Raw genomic sequence first — 15,947 nt, 5'->3', positions numbered from 1 at the left:
AAGGTGTTCCATGGACTAACAGAGAATATTGGAGGCAGGAGTGTGACCGCTGCGGATGCGTCAGAGAAGAGGAACACATCTCTAACTGCTTAACAAGATAACAACCTCATCCTTAACATTCTACAAGGGTTTCTGAGATAGTTTCCGACCTTCCTTAACAAGATAACAACCTCATCCTTAACATTCTGGGATGGATATATGATAGCCTACGCAGCCGCCTTCTTTGGAGGATTCCTAATTGCCCTTTCAAGATATGGACTGTATTACGTGCGAACCCCCTGCAGACTGCATCGTTAAAAAAGAGTCGCCGACCCCCATTGTCGACGAACCCCACTTAAACGACGCACTTACCCGCATAGGACCGAAGGAAGGATGCACTTTGCGACGTCAAACGCCCAGCGGCCATCCTTCTTACCATACGACCTCACATGCGTGAACTCCTGTCCTTCGATGACGTATCGGACGCGATCTGGCGCCCACAGGCTGTACGTGACACCCTCATGCGCCAATAACAACCGTAGCCTGTCAATATCTTCAAAGGCTACGTAATTTTTTATTTCGTAGGTAACGCCCTCCTTTAAGTCTCGCCAGTGTATCTGCCTCACAGCCTCAAACGCCATATATTCTATGAAATATCTTTAAGTGCGTCTTTAAAGTGTCTGTGTTCCTAAAGCGCTTGCAGCACCACCTACAAGGCAGGCGAATTCCTCGCGCATACTCCGTGATGGCTCTGCAGATGTCGTCGTAGTCGTTGCTTATCAGCACCTTAAATCCATTTTCCTCGTAGCCGTCTAAGAGGCGGCGCTGATCCTCAGACAATACCCCGTTGCCTTTTGGAGTCTTTAGCTCGATGCAGAATCCACGGTATCGCCTGTGAGCATTAAGGATGAGCAGATCAGGTTGACCGCGTTGATATCCTTTCTGCCAGCACTTTATGCGCTTGCCGTCGCTGTCCTGCAGTTCGCATAGGCCGGGCGTTACGAGCATTTGAGGGTAATACTTGCGAATGTAGTCCACCACCTTTTTATGCAGGTCGAATTCGTTTTCTATTTTAAATACCAACTTGTTAGGACTGTTAAAGCGCTTGTCTAATTCGTACTTACCAGTCTTCCTTAGCGCGGGTAGGACTTCCTCGAATACCCAATCTTGTAATTCAACGGCTTTAGGTAGCTTGGAGCTAAATATTAGTTGATACAGGCCAGGCTCTGATATAAATAAGGAACGTGGGTGCATAGTAGAAGCATAACGATTCGTTATGTTCATCTCGCCCAGCCTTTTCTTGTTTTTCTCAGATACGTGGTCGCTAATAGCCTTAGCCGTGTTCTCATAGTCCAACGCAGCAGCCACTTCCTTCGCTTTAAAGTACAAAGTTTCGCCTTGCACTATGCATTGCAGTTTGGTGTTGTTGTTTTCAAAGACGCGTAACATGGTATATTAGACATATATTTTATTTTTTTCTAGGATTTTGTTAATACGCAACGCTCTTTAGCTGATTCATTTCTACGTTCAGTTGCGCGTCAGACACCACGAAAACGTAGCAGTTTATCTTGTCGCCGTCGCTCGCGGAGGCATTCTTGGTGCGCTTGATCTCTAATGTTATACCATCCTGAGTATTTACTAGACGTAACCCCTGACCATGTAGGTCTTCGTCGTTGGTCGTGCGCATGTCAATCCATAACGCGTACTTATCCTTAAAGAATTCCTCAGGGCTAATTTGGTCGCCAAACTTACGCATTGCCTCCCTGTAAATGTCTGCGGGCTTTATTCCCTGGGAGTAGACCTTGTTTGGAACGCCGTTGACATTCACCCCCACGTTGGTGATGTTGGGGTTATGAAAGGCTTCTGAGTCGCGCTTGCCGGCCTCATAGGGCTTGGCAAACACCAACATTAACCCCGTGAGACTTCTTCGGGGGAGGTTAATACTTTGGTTAATAACCTCGTCCGTCTTGTCCAAGAAGCTAAACGTCTTATACATCACCACGTGGTCGTAAAGGAATGCCTTTCCGGAGCTGTATTCCATGCCAGCGCTACGGGCCAGCTCTTCGCTGTACACGGTCTCATACTGCAGCTCTAAGTTGGTAATAGAGTATGGGGTTGTTGTGGTAAGTGCAGTGGTCAGCCCGCCGATGATGTTATTAGCATCTGCTAAAGTTACTTCAAACTGTAGCTCGGATAACTGTCTTGGGTAATACACACCGTGATTTCTGATTATTTCAAAGTCCAGTGGTATGACATACTTGCTACCATAGGCGGTCTTTATTCGCTTTGCGTCTGCTACTGCGGTTTCCCCACTGCCGTCAGTAGGTTGCGTTTTCGTAGGTGTGCGGACCTTACGTAGAATGACACTGCCAATTCCTTGTTCTATCCTTTGCGCGCGGTCAAAGGCTGTCAACCATAAGTCTTTGTACGTGGTATACAGATCGTACCTATTTAAGTCCAAAAGGGATTCCCCGGCAAACTTAATCCTCATCTTAGAGACCAAGTTGCGACCCACGTTGTTAACAATAATCCTTTCATCTGTGGGGCTTGACTGTACCGCTAGATCGAACCTTAAAGCCAAGGTACCGGGTACTAAGACTAGGTTATCCGTTAGACGGGGTACGCCTACATACAAGGTTTCTCCTGGCTTTGCGCTGCTGGGCGTGAATGTGACCCGGTGAAAGGTGCGTTCCGCTTTCAGCCCGCCAACCTGCTTAGGTAATACGTTGGGGTTTAACTTTGAGCTTATCATATATAATGGAAGTAGAAGGAACGGATTTTGACCCCCTTACCGAAGAAGGTCAAGTCGACATTAACGATGAAGAATTTGATGAATGGACTAAAAACGCGGAGGCAAAGCCTTTGTTTTACGACATGGCTTTGGCAAGCAAGTATGGCAGTAGGTGGAGAAGCTTCAAGGCGGCCTTAAATCGCATGTGGCAATCAAAGAACCGCGGCCCCGTTCCTGAGTACTTGGAACTTCAAAACATAAATGAGGAACCCGAACAAGAAACCGTAGAGTGGGCAACGCAAGAGCTAACGCAGCGCTATTCCCGCTTTGAGGCTGATGACGTAAGGCTTACCGAGCGTGGCGGCAGAGTCCTCATAAGCGTCCAAGACCTTAGATTTCCCGACAAAGACCGCTGGACGAAACCACAGCTCCTTTTTGATGAGAATGGTGACGTTAGGGGTGACGTCTCAAGATTAAGAGGTTTCCAACTAGCTACCCGGAGTGCGTTAGAAAGGTTGGCAACCCTGAATGAAAAGGTTGCGTTAGAAAAACGCGCCGACGAACTACAAGAAACGTTGGAGGAAAGGGAAGCAAATTACATGAGACAAAACCGACTGCTCCTCGATGCTCAAAAGAGAGAAATCGACGACAAAAATCAACAAATAACATAAATGAGAGAACAAAGAAACCACGCCCAACGCGAAAGAAACCAGGCTCAAAGGGCCTTCGAACTTGTCCTGCAAGACTTGGACTTAAGGGGTGAAGATGTTAAGGACTTACAAACTACCATAGCCGGCTCTTTAGAGGAACGGCGGCAGTTGGTTGCTGAAATCAACATTAAAGAGGAGCAAATGAGCCAGGCCATTGAAGACTTAGAGGGGCAACTGGAGCGGCAGCAGGAGGTAATTAATGACCAAACTCGTACTGAAGAGGAAAGGGAGGCTGCCCAAAGGGAAACAGAAGACCTAGAGGTACGCTTTGCGAAATTACAGGCACCAAAAGAAGGCCTGGAAAAGGAGTTGAGGCTCACCACCAAGGAAAAGGTAAAAAGAGCCCTTTTGAAGTATGGCGTTCCACTGGCATTCGCAGTCGGTATTAGCAGCGTACTAGGAGTAGTCTTGTCCGCGCTTAAGGCTACAGGCGCGGGCGTAAAGAAATTAGGCAATGGGCTGACGGACTTGGGAAAAAAGATGGCAGCCGGTCTTCCTGGGCTGCTTGGTAGCGTTCTTTGCCTGGCACTTAGAGCCCGCGGTGAACTGTTGAAGTTCGTGGGGAATAACATTTGGATATTAGTCGTAGCTATTGGGGTGGTCCTCCTGAAGAAGATGAAGGCTTGATCTTATCTCTCTCATCGGACGGTGTCCTGCTTTGAGGATAATGAAAGACAGTATTAGCACCGCCCTGGTAATTCGGAACCAACGGCAACACACTCATGGTAGAAATGGGCTTATGACTCCAGACTGCATTAGCAGGCCTGCGACCTATGCGATTTATTCCAAACTTGCCGTCATCAGAAGTGACTTGCAACTTAGCATATTTACAATTGGCTAGCATATGAAAAGTTACCGGCGTTAGGTCTTCAGTGGACCCAGTGTAGGGCTCCATCGAAAAATGGGTAACTTTCCTAGTGTTCGTTGAAGTTCGATAAGGAAGCAGGGGCTTATTATTCTCATCGATAAGCCTAAACCCCACATTCGCATACGTGTTCGCATTAATGCTAATAGTGCAAATAACCAATGCAGTGCCCCCAACTTCAACCCACAGTCCAACGTCATGCCAAGCGCCGTTGTCATATCCCTCTTCATCTAAGCGGTGGGCATAGCGCGTTTCCCTCACGTATGGATTCATATATTACAGGGAACAAGTCCCCTTCGATAAATGTGCTTCTAGAGGCTCATCACCGTCAAAGCGCTGATGGTCATGTGGTTATAGACAGTATCCCTTTGATTTTCTATGCTATTTATGCAAACGCTCCCGGAGTCATCTACGCGCATTTGTAGCTTTACTTTCCCGTGGCAGTCGGCGACCATATGAAAAGTCCAAACGGAAAGATTCTCAGAGCTATTCGTTGGCGGCTCTACTGAGAAATGCGTAGGCTCTCTGTTGTTCGTCTTCACGCGCATGGGCTGTAATACTCCATTGTCGTCGCAGAAACGAAATCCTACATTCGCACTGCTAACAGCCCCCAAAGAAATGCTGCATAATATCAACTTCTTTCCCGAGTAGTTCAAGTCTACGGACATCCCCGTGACATCAACCCAAGATGCTTGGGTGTATTTTTTCTCGCCTGTGTAAGTCGTATAAACACAATCTACTCCAGCTACGTAGGGGTTGTTCATCGCCATATATAATAGCTCAGACCAACGCCTGCGGTGGCTAAGCCGGCTTTTAGTAAGTTATGGTCATATTCCTCGGGTATCGTAGTCAAAACCTTCTTTGATACCTTAACTACGGGTAGCTTCGTTTCGTGTGACTTTTTTGGCTCCTCTACGAAGTGAGGAATGCCCTTGGCCATGTCAGAGTTCACGCCATTCGCCCCAAACTTCATATCCTTAGTAGCTCGCTGCAGCTTGTTGTTGTAACCCACAACGGAATTAGTGTTGATGACCAAATTACTTGCCATCAACCAACAACCAGGACTCAAGGCGTAATCTAATCGCACTTTGGATTGCTGCACCGCTAATTGATATCTCTGCACCGACTTGGATATGTCATTTTCTATTATTGCGGACTCAAAAAGGACAAGGAATTCTTGTTGCGTTTCCCGCGAAGCACCTTGGGAACCAACAATGGGGCTGCGGGTATTTACCTGCGCTCCCAGGGTGCAGTAGACGAATGCTTCAATGCTGCGGTTAATTCGAGCTAGGTTTCTTAGGCCTTTTCCTTTTAATAATACAAACGGATCCCAAGGACTGGGGTAAATTGTCTCAATCCTATCGATCAGTGTAACGTCATTCTTACGACCACCCAAGTCGTAAAACTTTAGGATCCCGGGGTATTTTTGATGATACATGTCGGCCGGACGCACGCCGTCAACATGCCAAGCATAAATAATGCCCAAGCCATGCGTGGCGCCCTCCCGATAACGAAAGTCTTTTTGCTGCGGCTTAAACTCATTCATTAGTCTTTCTAGGGCAGCGGAATCGTAGTGGTTATTCATTCTATTGAATGGCTTTTCCCCCGGTAATGGTACGCTAAGCTCCTTCAATATGCGCCGCATAGTAAAGGCAACGTGGAACCTTAGAAAGGCAATGTCGAACATATCCGCGGCAACCCCGCAGCCCTTTGTAGCCGCCCAGACGGCAAAGTTTAACTGCTGCGGCCAGTACTTAAAGTTAGGCCCCTTTAACCATTCGTGGGCTTCTTTTCCTGAAGTGTGCGTAAGGTTAAAATCCTTAAAGATATCCCTTATTACTACGTCAAAGGTTTGCTTACCCACTGGAATCTTAAAATGTGTTACTATTTTATCAAAGTCGTTTACACCACCTTCGGCATCGTAAAATGGGTAATCCTGGTGGGTTATTAATAGATTCTTTGGAAAATTAGGTAGCCTTTCTTTATGCACGGGTTTTGGTTGTAAAATCTTAGGATGCTTGGCGGTCGCCTTTGGCTCCAAGTCCGCATTACTGTACATTCTTTCGCCGTTGAAGTAAATCCCATCAGGTCTACGCTCAAACTTACTAGGGTCTGCTTGCGGAAACATCTTCCTAAATGCTCTCCAATTCCAGTAATCTCGATTATCGTGATGTGGCTGGTCCTCAATATCATTCCCAAAAGCGTCGTACATACTATATATAATGGATGTTATACCATCAGCACCTAAGTTGTACCCAGATGTTCCCTATACTACACCTAACGAACTAAACGCGGAGAATTTCAGGCTTAATAAAGCGAACTTAATCCTGGCTTACTTTGAAGGGCAAACAAAACACTACGAAAAAGTCCGAAAAAAGTACGTCAGAGCCCGGAGTACGCTACATAAGATCTCGATAACTTCAGGATCCATATCCGTTGTGTTAACGGGCTCCGGCGTTGCTGCTTCGCTTACTGGGCCGGGAATAATCGTTGGAGTTCCTTTGGCCGGCGTTGGGGCAGCCTGTGGTATTATTTCAGCCGTTGCTACGGGCATTATGAAACAGTTGTCAAGCAAAATATCCAAGCATGACACGACAATAGCTCTGTCAAGGGCTAAAGTAAATACAATTACCGATCTTGTCTCAAAGGCTTTGCGTGACAGAAAGATAAACGACGTAGAATTCTCGCTTATCTTAGCTGAAGAGGAAAAGTACGAGAAATTAAAGACGGACATAAGGAATAAAAAAAACAGTAGTAAAAGATCTTTCCGAGGAATCTCGCAAAAAGATCTACCAGGAGGCAAAAGAAGAGCTTCAAAGAAAGCTTGCTCAGTAAACATCTGCTTTGAAAAAAGCGTGACAGGATTCTATTTACATATCGAACGTCAGTCTAGAAAATATGCAAATTAGAGTGTAAGACATAAATATAATAATTTTCACATACATAAGCGTCCAGATGTGTCTGGCGTTCGCTTGTGATCGTGGACTTTGGAGCTGGGGAGGCCTAAAGTCCCGAGTTCAAGCCTCGCTGTAGACGCATTTGGACCGGTTGCTGTGAGTGAAAAAAAAAGCCTCCCCCACTCACAGCTACCGTGGGGGGAGGGGTGGAGAAGATAGAAAGTGCGATTCAACCCCGCGATGGGGGGTTTCGCGAGGAAAAGTTGGAAAAGTCAGGGGGTGTCTCGGGACGCTGTCCGGAGTTCACCCTCTGGTGGGTCGTAAGAAAGATATATGTGTATGTACTAGAGGGCCTCTGGCGCGGGATGAAATAAGCCCCGTAAGCCCAAAATGCAAAAAACCCCACTGGGGATAGCTTGGTGTTCTGCGCGATGCATTCCCCAGTGGGGTATCTGGCAAAATAAACGCCAGTTTTGCATTTTTATTTTCTCGGAATCCATCCTAATAGGGGGTGGTTGGGGTCTATTTTGTAAAATATTTCATAGATTACGTCAGGGTAATAAGGAATATCCTTATCCAGCCGACAAAACATCCACTCGGCTTTTGTCATATCAGAAACCTCGGGAATAGACTTACCGGTAATTTCAGACAAAAGATAGGGAATAGCTTTGTAATATTTCCCTAGCTTTAATTTTTTCAATGTCTTCCGTAGACTTTGCGGGGTTGGCTCTTCTAAGTGGTCTATGATTTTCTTCTTTACTTCGTTGTTTAAATATACTGGTCGATAACCTTGGATATGACTCATCCAGTCCCTAAAGTATTTTATTCTCTTATTAGGTGTTTTCTTACGACCTCCATTGGCGTAATACTGCTCTCTGGTGGCATTTGGTACGGCATTACGAATGTTCTTACCACACTCGTAACACTGTGCTGACGTGTCGTCTTCTATTTGCATTTTTTTACCACAACAAACAAGCTTTCTTGGCGGTGGGGTAACAAACTTAGGTTTCAAGCACTTTACACAAAAGTCATAAACAAACTCTTTACATTCATGCATATATGTTAGCATATTTAATGGTATTCGTTGGTGGTTTCCTTATCTTATTAAGTAGGCTCCTGTAATCCCCGTGGGTCATTTTAGGAGCTCATTTTCGATTACTACCAAAGTTACTTAATAGTAAAAATCCGGTTACTATAAATGGGGAGTTGGCGCAATAAATCCCCAAGTTGCATCCCAAATACATAGTAAAAGTAGGGGTACTCGAGGCGGCAAATCCCCCTATAGGACTCCTAAACACGGGCGCTAATGGGGGTCTAGGGGTGAATCAGGAGTGGCATCCCCTATACTACTGAACGCCGTTACCCACGATAAAGCCTGGGTACCCATAGAAAAGGTGGAAAAAATAACCTCCCATCCAGACTGGCGCTTAGGTTACTGCATGACGGTCCACAGCGCGCAGGGGCTTACCATAAAGGAAACCTTATAGATCATAGACCAGCGGCTGTGTTGGAGCAACCTTATCTACACCGCCGTAAGTCGTGTGGAGTATGCCAAACAGTTAAAAAGAGCCTGGGGTCCGCAATTGCGCTACGATAAAACGCCAGAGGACGTAGCCAAAGAGAACATTGCTAGGAAACTCCTTCGCTACAAGCGGCAGGACGAAGAAAAAAATATGACGTTCGACCTATGCGTGGACGACGTCTATAAGAAAGGGGCAAGGTGTGCCAAATGTAACATACCTCTACTATGGAGGTTTGACCCAAATGACGATCAGCAGTTCTCCGTGGATCGTATGAATAATAAGCGCGGCCATTGCAGAGGCAACGTAAGGTTGACATGCCTAGAATGCAATCGGGCGCGTGGAGCAGCACTACTCTGAGTCTTTAGGGACTATGAGCAGCTCTTCCTTGACGAATCCGCGACTTGGGCCATTTAGGTAATACAACACGGGTTGCCCTTCCTTGGTGACGGACTTCGAAATCTCATACGTTTCCAGAGACCAGTTAGGATCCGTGGCTCTCTTACTGCCACCTTCGAGTTCCCCCGGCTGATAGAGGTATCTAACCGCTATGTCGCGGGGTAGCTTTTTTTCCTTCAGTCCGACCGCCCTTGAGCTTCTGACGTAGGACTTGTGTTCCACGTGTTTCTTCTTCATAGCATCCTTGGGTTTCATTCCCGTAGCCCTGGCCGCCTCGTTGTTCAAAGCCGCGACGACCTGGGGGAGCCTCTGGGTCCATTCCCTGTTGCGTTTGGAGGGATCTTCCAGCTCTTTCCAATACTGGTACCCAAAGAGACGCTCAGCCAGGGTCTTATTGAATCTTTCGACGATGCTCTGACCCCTGTGGTACTCTGCTTCGGCTCTCCTAATCATAGTGTCGTGGTCTTTCAGGGTCTTAGTAACCACGCCCATGAACTCTGTCCCCGCATCCACTTGCAGCAGCTTGGGCCATTTCAAGACGCGCTTATAAATCCTACCTAGGGCTTCTGCGACTTCCCCAGAATCCTTGCTGGTTATGGGTTCGGCGTCCTTGTATCTGCTTGCGATATCGACTACGGTCAAAGCGTATCTATAGGTCTTTCCTCTCACCTTGTCGTGCGGTAAGAAAAGCAAATCCGCCTGATGAACTTCATTGGAGGCATTTACGGTAAAGCTGGGCCTGGGAATGTACTTAGGCACGGGAAGATAAACCTGCCAGAGGGTTTGTTTTTTTAACCAGTTCTTAGCCGTTTCTTCTGATACCCTGGCTGCGGTCGCGAGTTTCTTAATAGCTGACGCTCCTCTCCAATAGCCCTCAGGCCCATAGTAAATCCTCTTAAGTTTGTCCTCTACGCGGCCCACCACACGAATTCCAAAACAAGATTGATCTTACGTCCGTTGAAATCCACCGTCTTTCCGTCCACCTTAATGGTGATGTTTATGCTTTCTACCAAATTAGACAAATCATAGCACAAAGAAATGGGAGTGTATTCTACCAGGTCAAATGGATTACCTTTGGGCAGAAACTTGGACATAAGAGAAGACTTTTTTCCATTGCTGTAACTATTGACCAAGTCGCAATAGACTTCGTAAGAGGATGCGACTTTCCATTTCACGGGTATGGCTGTGTTGGTAATTTCCTTGCCTGAGACACCTAGTAAAGATCCCAATGCGTCGTATTTTCCTAGGGTTACCGAGAAATTGTTAGGAAGATTATGTTTGAAGGTCATTTCGTGCGGCAATCCCGTGGTGAGAGTATAACCGCGTTTGGCGAGCTCCTTAGCAAGGGGGATTGGTGTGTAACGTCCATCGGGTAGCATTACGCCTTGGCAATTGTTAGACCCCTTATGCACGGTGACCATACCATTGACTAAATTATACCAAGAATTGTACAAAGAGCAACTTATGAGCCGGACCTTATGGGCTTTGATGGGGGGATTCAAGTAAGTGGTAAAGTTATTCTTATCGCTTTCCAAAAAGACGATCATATATATTAGACGCTCATACTTCGCGTCACTAGAGGCAGCTTAGATTAGATACGCCAAAGCTACGCCTCCCGCCAGCCCTGCAACTCCCACGAATACCAACTCGCTATCTTTTTGTTTCTTAGAAGGCTGGTAGTAATTCTTAAACTGGGGCTTTCTCATTCTAAAGTCGGGGTGTGCTTGCGCATAGAGCTTAAAGGCGTAGTCTGTGTTTTCAAAGTTCTTGTCTGCATGCATTTTGTCTTGGTAGTTCTTGTCCAACCAATCCCTGTAAGCTTGTCTCTTTTCATTCCAAGCTGCCACGTCCCTTTGATACTTTTTCAGCGCTAAGTCTTGTCTCTTCCTCTCAGCGGCTAATCCTCCGCTTTTGTCGCCTCTAACTAATCTATCCAAATACTGACCACCATAACTAGCTCCAGTGAATGCTAAAGCTGCGATGACTCCACCTGCAAGCAAGGTAGCCATTTATACATTAGGGATGTACTTTTCCTTCCGTAGGTAATCCTGTAGCATGATAGCCCCGCCCACGGCAGCGGTCATCTTAGCAAAGTTAGCGAAGCTCTTGCTTGGGTCTTCAGTAAAGTCTTCTTTGAGCACTTTCTTACCTACCCAACCAATACCCGCAACAATGGAAGTAATAATGGCTGCCTCTTCAACAGTTTTCAATAACGCGGTTGACATTATATTACAAAGCGAGAAGGTTATTACGCATGAAAATGACCTTGCTATTACTCCATTACTGGTATTTTGCTTCTAGGCTCCTGCGGTACTTTTGGCTTCGTAGCCCGCCATTGTAAGTAGAGGCTGGCTGCTGCTATAGCAACTCCTAACGCGCCGATGACGTACCCAGGATTAATAAAGGATTCCTCTTCTTTTTCCTCCACCTTCACCTCCTTCTTTGCTTTGTTCTTCCTGTTCATCTCTGCGAGCTTCTTTCCGGCAGCGACTCTGCCTGGAGATTTAGCCTCGGTAATCTTTTGCTCCTCTTGGGGCTGCTCTACCTTCGACTCTGGTTCACTCATTTATATCTAAGGACTTGAAGGACTTGACAAGTAACTTAAGGATGACTTGACCAAGTACTTAAGGATGACTTGGGAATGACTTCACCAAGTACTTAAGGATGACTTAACTAGGTACTTGATCAGGTACCTCAGCAAGTGCCGCCTGGAAGACCTTTTCGACTTCTCTATCCTTCTTGAAGTCCATCCAAGACGTTGTAAGTTCCTTCAAGTCGACGTGCTGAGCTACGTGAAGTGCCGCAGAGGCAACTGCCATTAATTTACCGCACTTCAAAGACAACCACCCACAGGTTATCTTAAGTTCTTGGGCGATGACATAGTCCTCGCTTATGTCCTTCCGCAGTTGCTCCACGTCGTCTATGGGCAGCGCAAGTCCGAGAAGCTTGGTGGCAAGTCGGATAGCGGAGTCTGCTACGGCGTCCGTGGTCTTACTTGCAAGGGCGGCCTCATACCTCTTATGGAACTTCTTAACCTCCTCTTCCGACAACTTATTAACTTGCTCATGGCTAAGTTCCTTGCCTATCATTTCCTTGCACTTCCCAGAAGACACAAGGATGTTAAGTTGTTCCTTAAGGTTACTTTCATCTAACTGTGTGGGGGCGTCATCTATCAACTGCTCAATCTCCATATACAGTAGGAGTTAAAGATCGCAGATCTTTATGGAATACGGAAACCTCAACGAGAAGATCATCTTGGAATGTTGGTGTGTTTTTAGATGCCGCATGTATTCGTGTAACTGTTCCTTGGATATCTCACCGCCGTAGTCGCTTAAGATGGTTTCCAGGTCTGACTTACTTGGAGTATAAAATACGACCAGGGAGCCTATGTTTTCCCTAAAAGGCTTAGAGACGCTGGTAAGCTGCTGGGAGAGCAACCAAACGCTAATATTGTCGTGTCTGCCGCTAAAGGCGAGCTTCACTAATTCGGAGGTGCGTCTTTTTACGTCGTCCCCGCAGGCGATGTCATCCAGTATGAGGAGTGTCTGTGTATCTTTAGGGAATTGTTTGTGCCAGAACTTAAGATGGCTGGATAACTCGTTGGGGTCTAAGATATCTACAAAGAAGTCGTCATCTTTCGCGCCCACGCCCGTCCAGGTGCGGTTATAATAATAATAATAATAATAATAATAATAACTTTATTTCTATAGCGCTTTTACCTATGTTCAAAGCGCTTTACAAACAATATAACAAATATAAATAATTACTGAAATATCAAATAATCAAAAATCTAACTACTAAACTATCTTAATGACTACATTCTATAAAAATATAATAATCTAGTAATTATAAATATATATAAAATGAATAACTAATCTTAAAAACTAACCATAAGCCTCTTTATATAAAAATGTTTTTAGCTTTTTCTTAAAGCTATCCAAACTTGAACATAATCTAATATCTTGGTGAAGAGTATTCCATAACACAGGCCCACAAATGGAGAATGCCCTAGCGCCATAGGTCTTAAGCTTAAACTTGGGTACCCTGAGCAATCCCTTGGCAGATGAACGCAATGTGCGAGATGGAACGTAAGGACACACTAAATCACTAAGATAAGTTGGCGCAATACCATTCACTGCCTTAAAGACAAAAAGAAGGATCTTATACTTAATACGCTGTTCAACTGGGAGCCAATGCAGCTCCATCAATACTGGTGTAATATGATCTGATTTGCGTGAAAGACTAATAAGCTTAGCGGCAGCATTAAGAGCATATTGTAAGCGTTGCACAAGGTGTTTGGGTAAGCCAAACAATAAAGAATTACAATGATCTATCTTCGAAGTCACAAATGCATGAACTAGGATTTTTGTGGTGTCATAGCTTAAATACCTTCTAACGCGTGCTATGTTCCTAATATGGTAAAAAGCAGACTGGCAAACTGCAGTAACTTGTTTAGCTAAACTTAGAGTCCCATCGAAAACTACACCAATGTTCCTTGCATGTTCAGAAACTTTAATGAGTTCGTTAGCAGCAGAAATAGTGTCCAGTGGTGGCGATGGACGATGCTGCGCATGCAGTAGAAGAAACTCTGTCTTGTCGTTTTTAAGCTTCAAGTTGTTGGACAGCATCCAGCAATCAATATCACGTATACATGCTTCAACCCGGTATCTGCAAGAATCCATGTCACCTCCAATGGAGCAGTTGAATGCGTAGTAAATCTGCGTGTCATCCGCGTAGAGGTGAAATGAAACACCATGATGCCGCATTATATCGCCTAATGGTGAAGTGTACAAAGTAAAAAGGACTGGGCCCAAAACGGATCCTTGTGGCACACCGTACTCCAAGTTGAAAACGTCCGATCGTTGGTTTTCAACACAGATGACTTGTTTGCGATTAGCAAGGTAGGAACGAAACCAAGCAAGAACTTTACCACGTACTCCAAAACGAGAAGAGAGTCTTGAAAGCAGGATGCGATGAACTACAGTGTCAAATGCTGAAGACAGGTCTAGAAGCAGCAGGACAACACATTTGTCATCATCAATGGCACGAAGGATGTCATTCTGTACTCTAATAAGGGCAGATTCAGTGCCGTGGCGTTCCTTATATGCAGATCGAAAAGGTTCAGTTAAGCTATTGTCATTTAAATAGGCAATTAGTTGTGAAGACGCCACTTTCTCGCAACACTTCGAAACAAACGGAAGATTCGATATAGGTCTATAGTTGAGCAGCTCTTCATGGTCCAAAGAGGACTTCTTAAGTAAAGGTGAAAACAACTGCTTCTTTCAATTATTCACGTAGGTGGAGCATAATAGCACGATATAGTCGAAACGGTATCTAAAGGGTCCTAATAGCTGCTCTACCACGAATTGGGTCTTTCCGCAGCCGGTGGGTCCTACTGTCAGAGCGTTACAAGGCATGTGATCTGGGTTCATAATATACTAGGATTTCTAACGAAATCCACTAGTGAAAACCGTAAGGTTTTCTGATATATATATGGAGCCTACGGAAGCAGTGCAGAGAATCGTTAACGACGTTAAAGATAAGAGAGACACCATCGAAATGCAAAGGGAGGAGATCAATCGATTGAAAGAGCGCGTGCAGGAGTTGTACGATGAAATGTGTGGTCTGAAGCGCGCGGAAAGGTTTGGTGCGCTGTTAACGATGGCCTCATGGGCTAAGGAGTCCGTTAAGGACTTTGTGAAGTATCCCATATGAGGCTTATTACATTCTTATTATATATGGAGTGCGTGCAATGTAATAAGGAGTTTAGTTCTAAGCAAATGCTCGAATATCACGTCAAAAATAAGGTCTGTAGAAAGTCGCGGAAGAAGCGCTGTGAACACTGCGATCGTCTGTTCAGCAGCAAGCAAATGTTAAAGTACCACGTGGATAAGAGAGTTTGCCTGAAGAACATCTGTGAGCGCTGCGAGGAAAGCGTAGATAGCGACTGGCATCAGTTCCGCTGCTTTACGGGCTATGATCTTATCGCTGTGGCCTGTGAGGAACACGGCGACGTTGCTGCGCGTTGTTGTCCAAATGAGACTATTATCCGTTTGATACGTCGTAAGAAAGAGATTGACGACCGCTTTGCATGAATCGATCGCGTTGAAGGTGTGCGTTGGGAAGACAGAGAATACTGGGAGGCGGATTGTCCAAAGTGTGGGTGTAACAGAAGCGAGCAACATATCTGGCAATGTTTGTACGTGAGCGCAGAGTGCCCCAAAACGTTTCAAGAATACGTCGATCGCCTTGAAATGGCGCGTGCAAAGAAAAGAGAGGAGATTAAGAAAACCTCAGGGTAGGCCCATACATGGGTTTAGCGAATCCAGGAAACTATTTTGAGATATCCTTTATTATTATTTATTTATTATTAATAAGAATAAATAATAATAAGACATTCCTTAAAATAGTTTCCAGGGCATTTAATAAGATCTTAATAAGAATAAGGCCATCCTTAAAATATATGATAGCCTACGCAGCAGCATTCCTTGGAGGGTTCCTAATAACCCTTTCAATATATGGACTGTATTACATGCGAACCCCCTGCTGACTGCATCGTTAAAAAAGAGTCGCCGACCCCCATAGGACCGAAGGAAGGATGCACTTTGCGACGTCAAACGCCCAGCGGCCATCCTTCTTACCATACGACCTCACATGCGTAAACTCCTGTCCTTCGATGACGTAACGAACGCGATCCGGCGCCCACAGCCTGTACGTGACACCCTCGTGCGCCAATAACAACCGTAGCCTGTCAATATCGTCAAAGGCTACATAATTTTTTATTTCGTAGGTAACACCCTCCTTTAAGTCTCGCCAGTGTATCTGCCTCACAGCCTCAAACGCCAT

General features: G+C 45.5%; 1 protein-coding gene across 1 annotated transcript; it reads right to left on the bottom strand.

The window, feature by feature from the left end:
* Nucleotides 1–12,985: 12,985 nt before the first annotated feature.
* LOC148909344 (uncharacterized) lies at nt 12,986–15,947 on the bottom strand. Its single transcript, XM_089034097.1, has 2 exons — nt 15,756–15,947; nt 12,986–14,200 (listed from the first exon to the last, which is right to left on the bottom strand). The coding sequence occupies exons 1-2, from the start codon at nt 15,945–15,947 to the stop codon at nt 12,986–12,988; spliced, it is 1,407 nt and encodes a 468-aa protein (XP_088890223.1).

Source organism: Actinia tenebrosa, unplaced genomic scaffold (genome assembly GCF_029948245.1).
Source record: "Actinia tenebrosa isolate PJP-AT-01 unplaced genomic scaffold, QUT_ActTen_1.0 PGA_scaffold2__45_contigs__length_23673736, whole genome shotgun sequence".
Taxonomy (NCBI): domain Eukaryota; kingdom Metazoa; phylum Cnidaria; class Anthozoa; order Actiniaria; family Actiniidae; genus Actinia; species Actinia tenebrosa.
The sequence above is the reverse complement of the archived record's forward strand: the minus strand, read 5'-3'. Positions and strand labels throughout refer to the sequence as shown.

Bases quoted from the DNA above. Each gene is read 5' to 3' on its own strand.
- LOC148909344 (XM_089034097.1), bottom strand. From the start codon at position 15,947: ATGGCGTTTGAGGCTGTGAGGCAGATACACTGGCGAGACTTAAAGGAG. The intron at 14,201-15,755 runs GTGAGGTCGTAT...TCTGCATATAAG, and splicing joins AAGGACAGGAGTTTACGCAT to GAACGCCACGGCACTGAATC.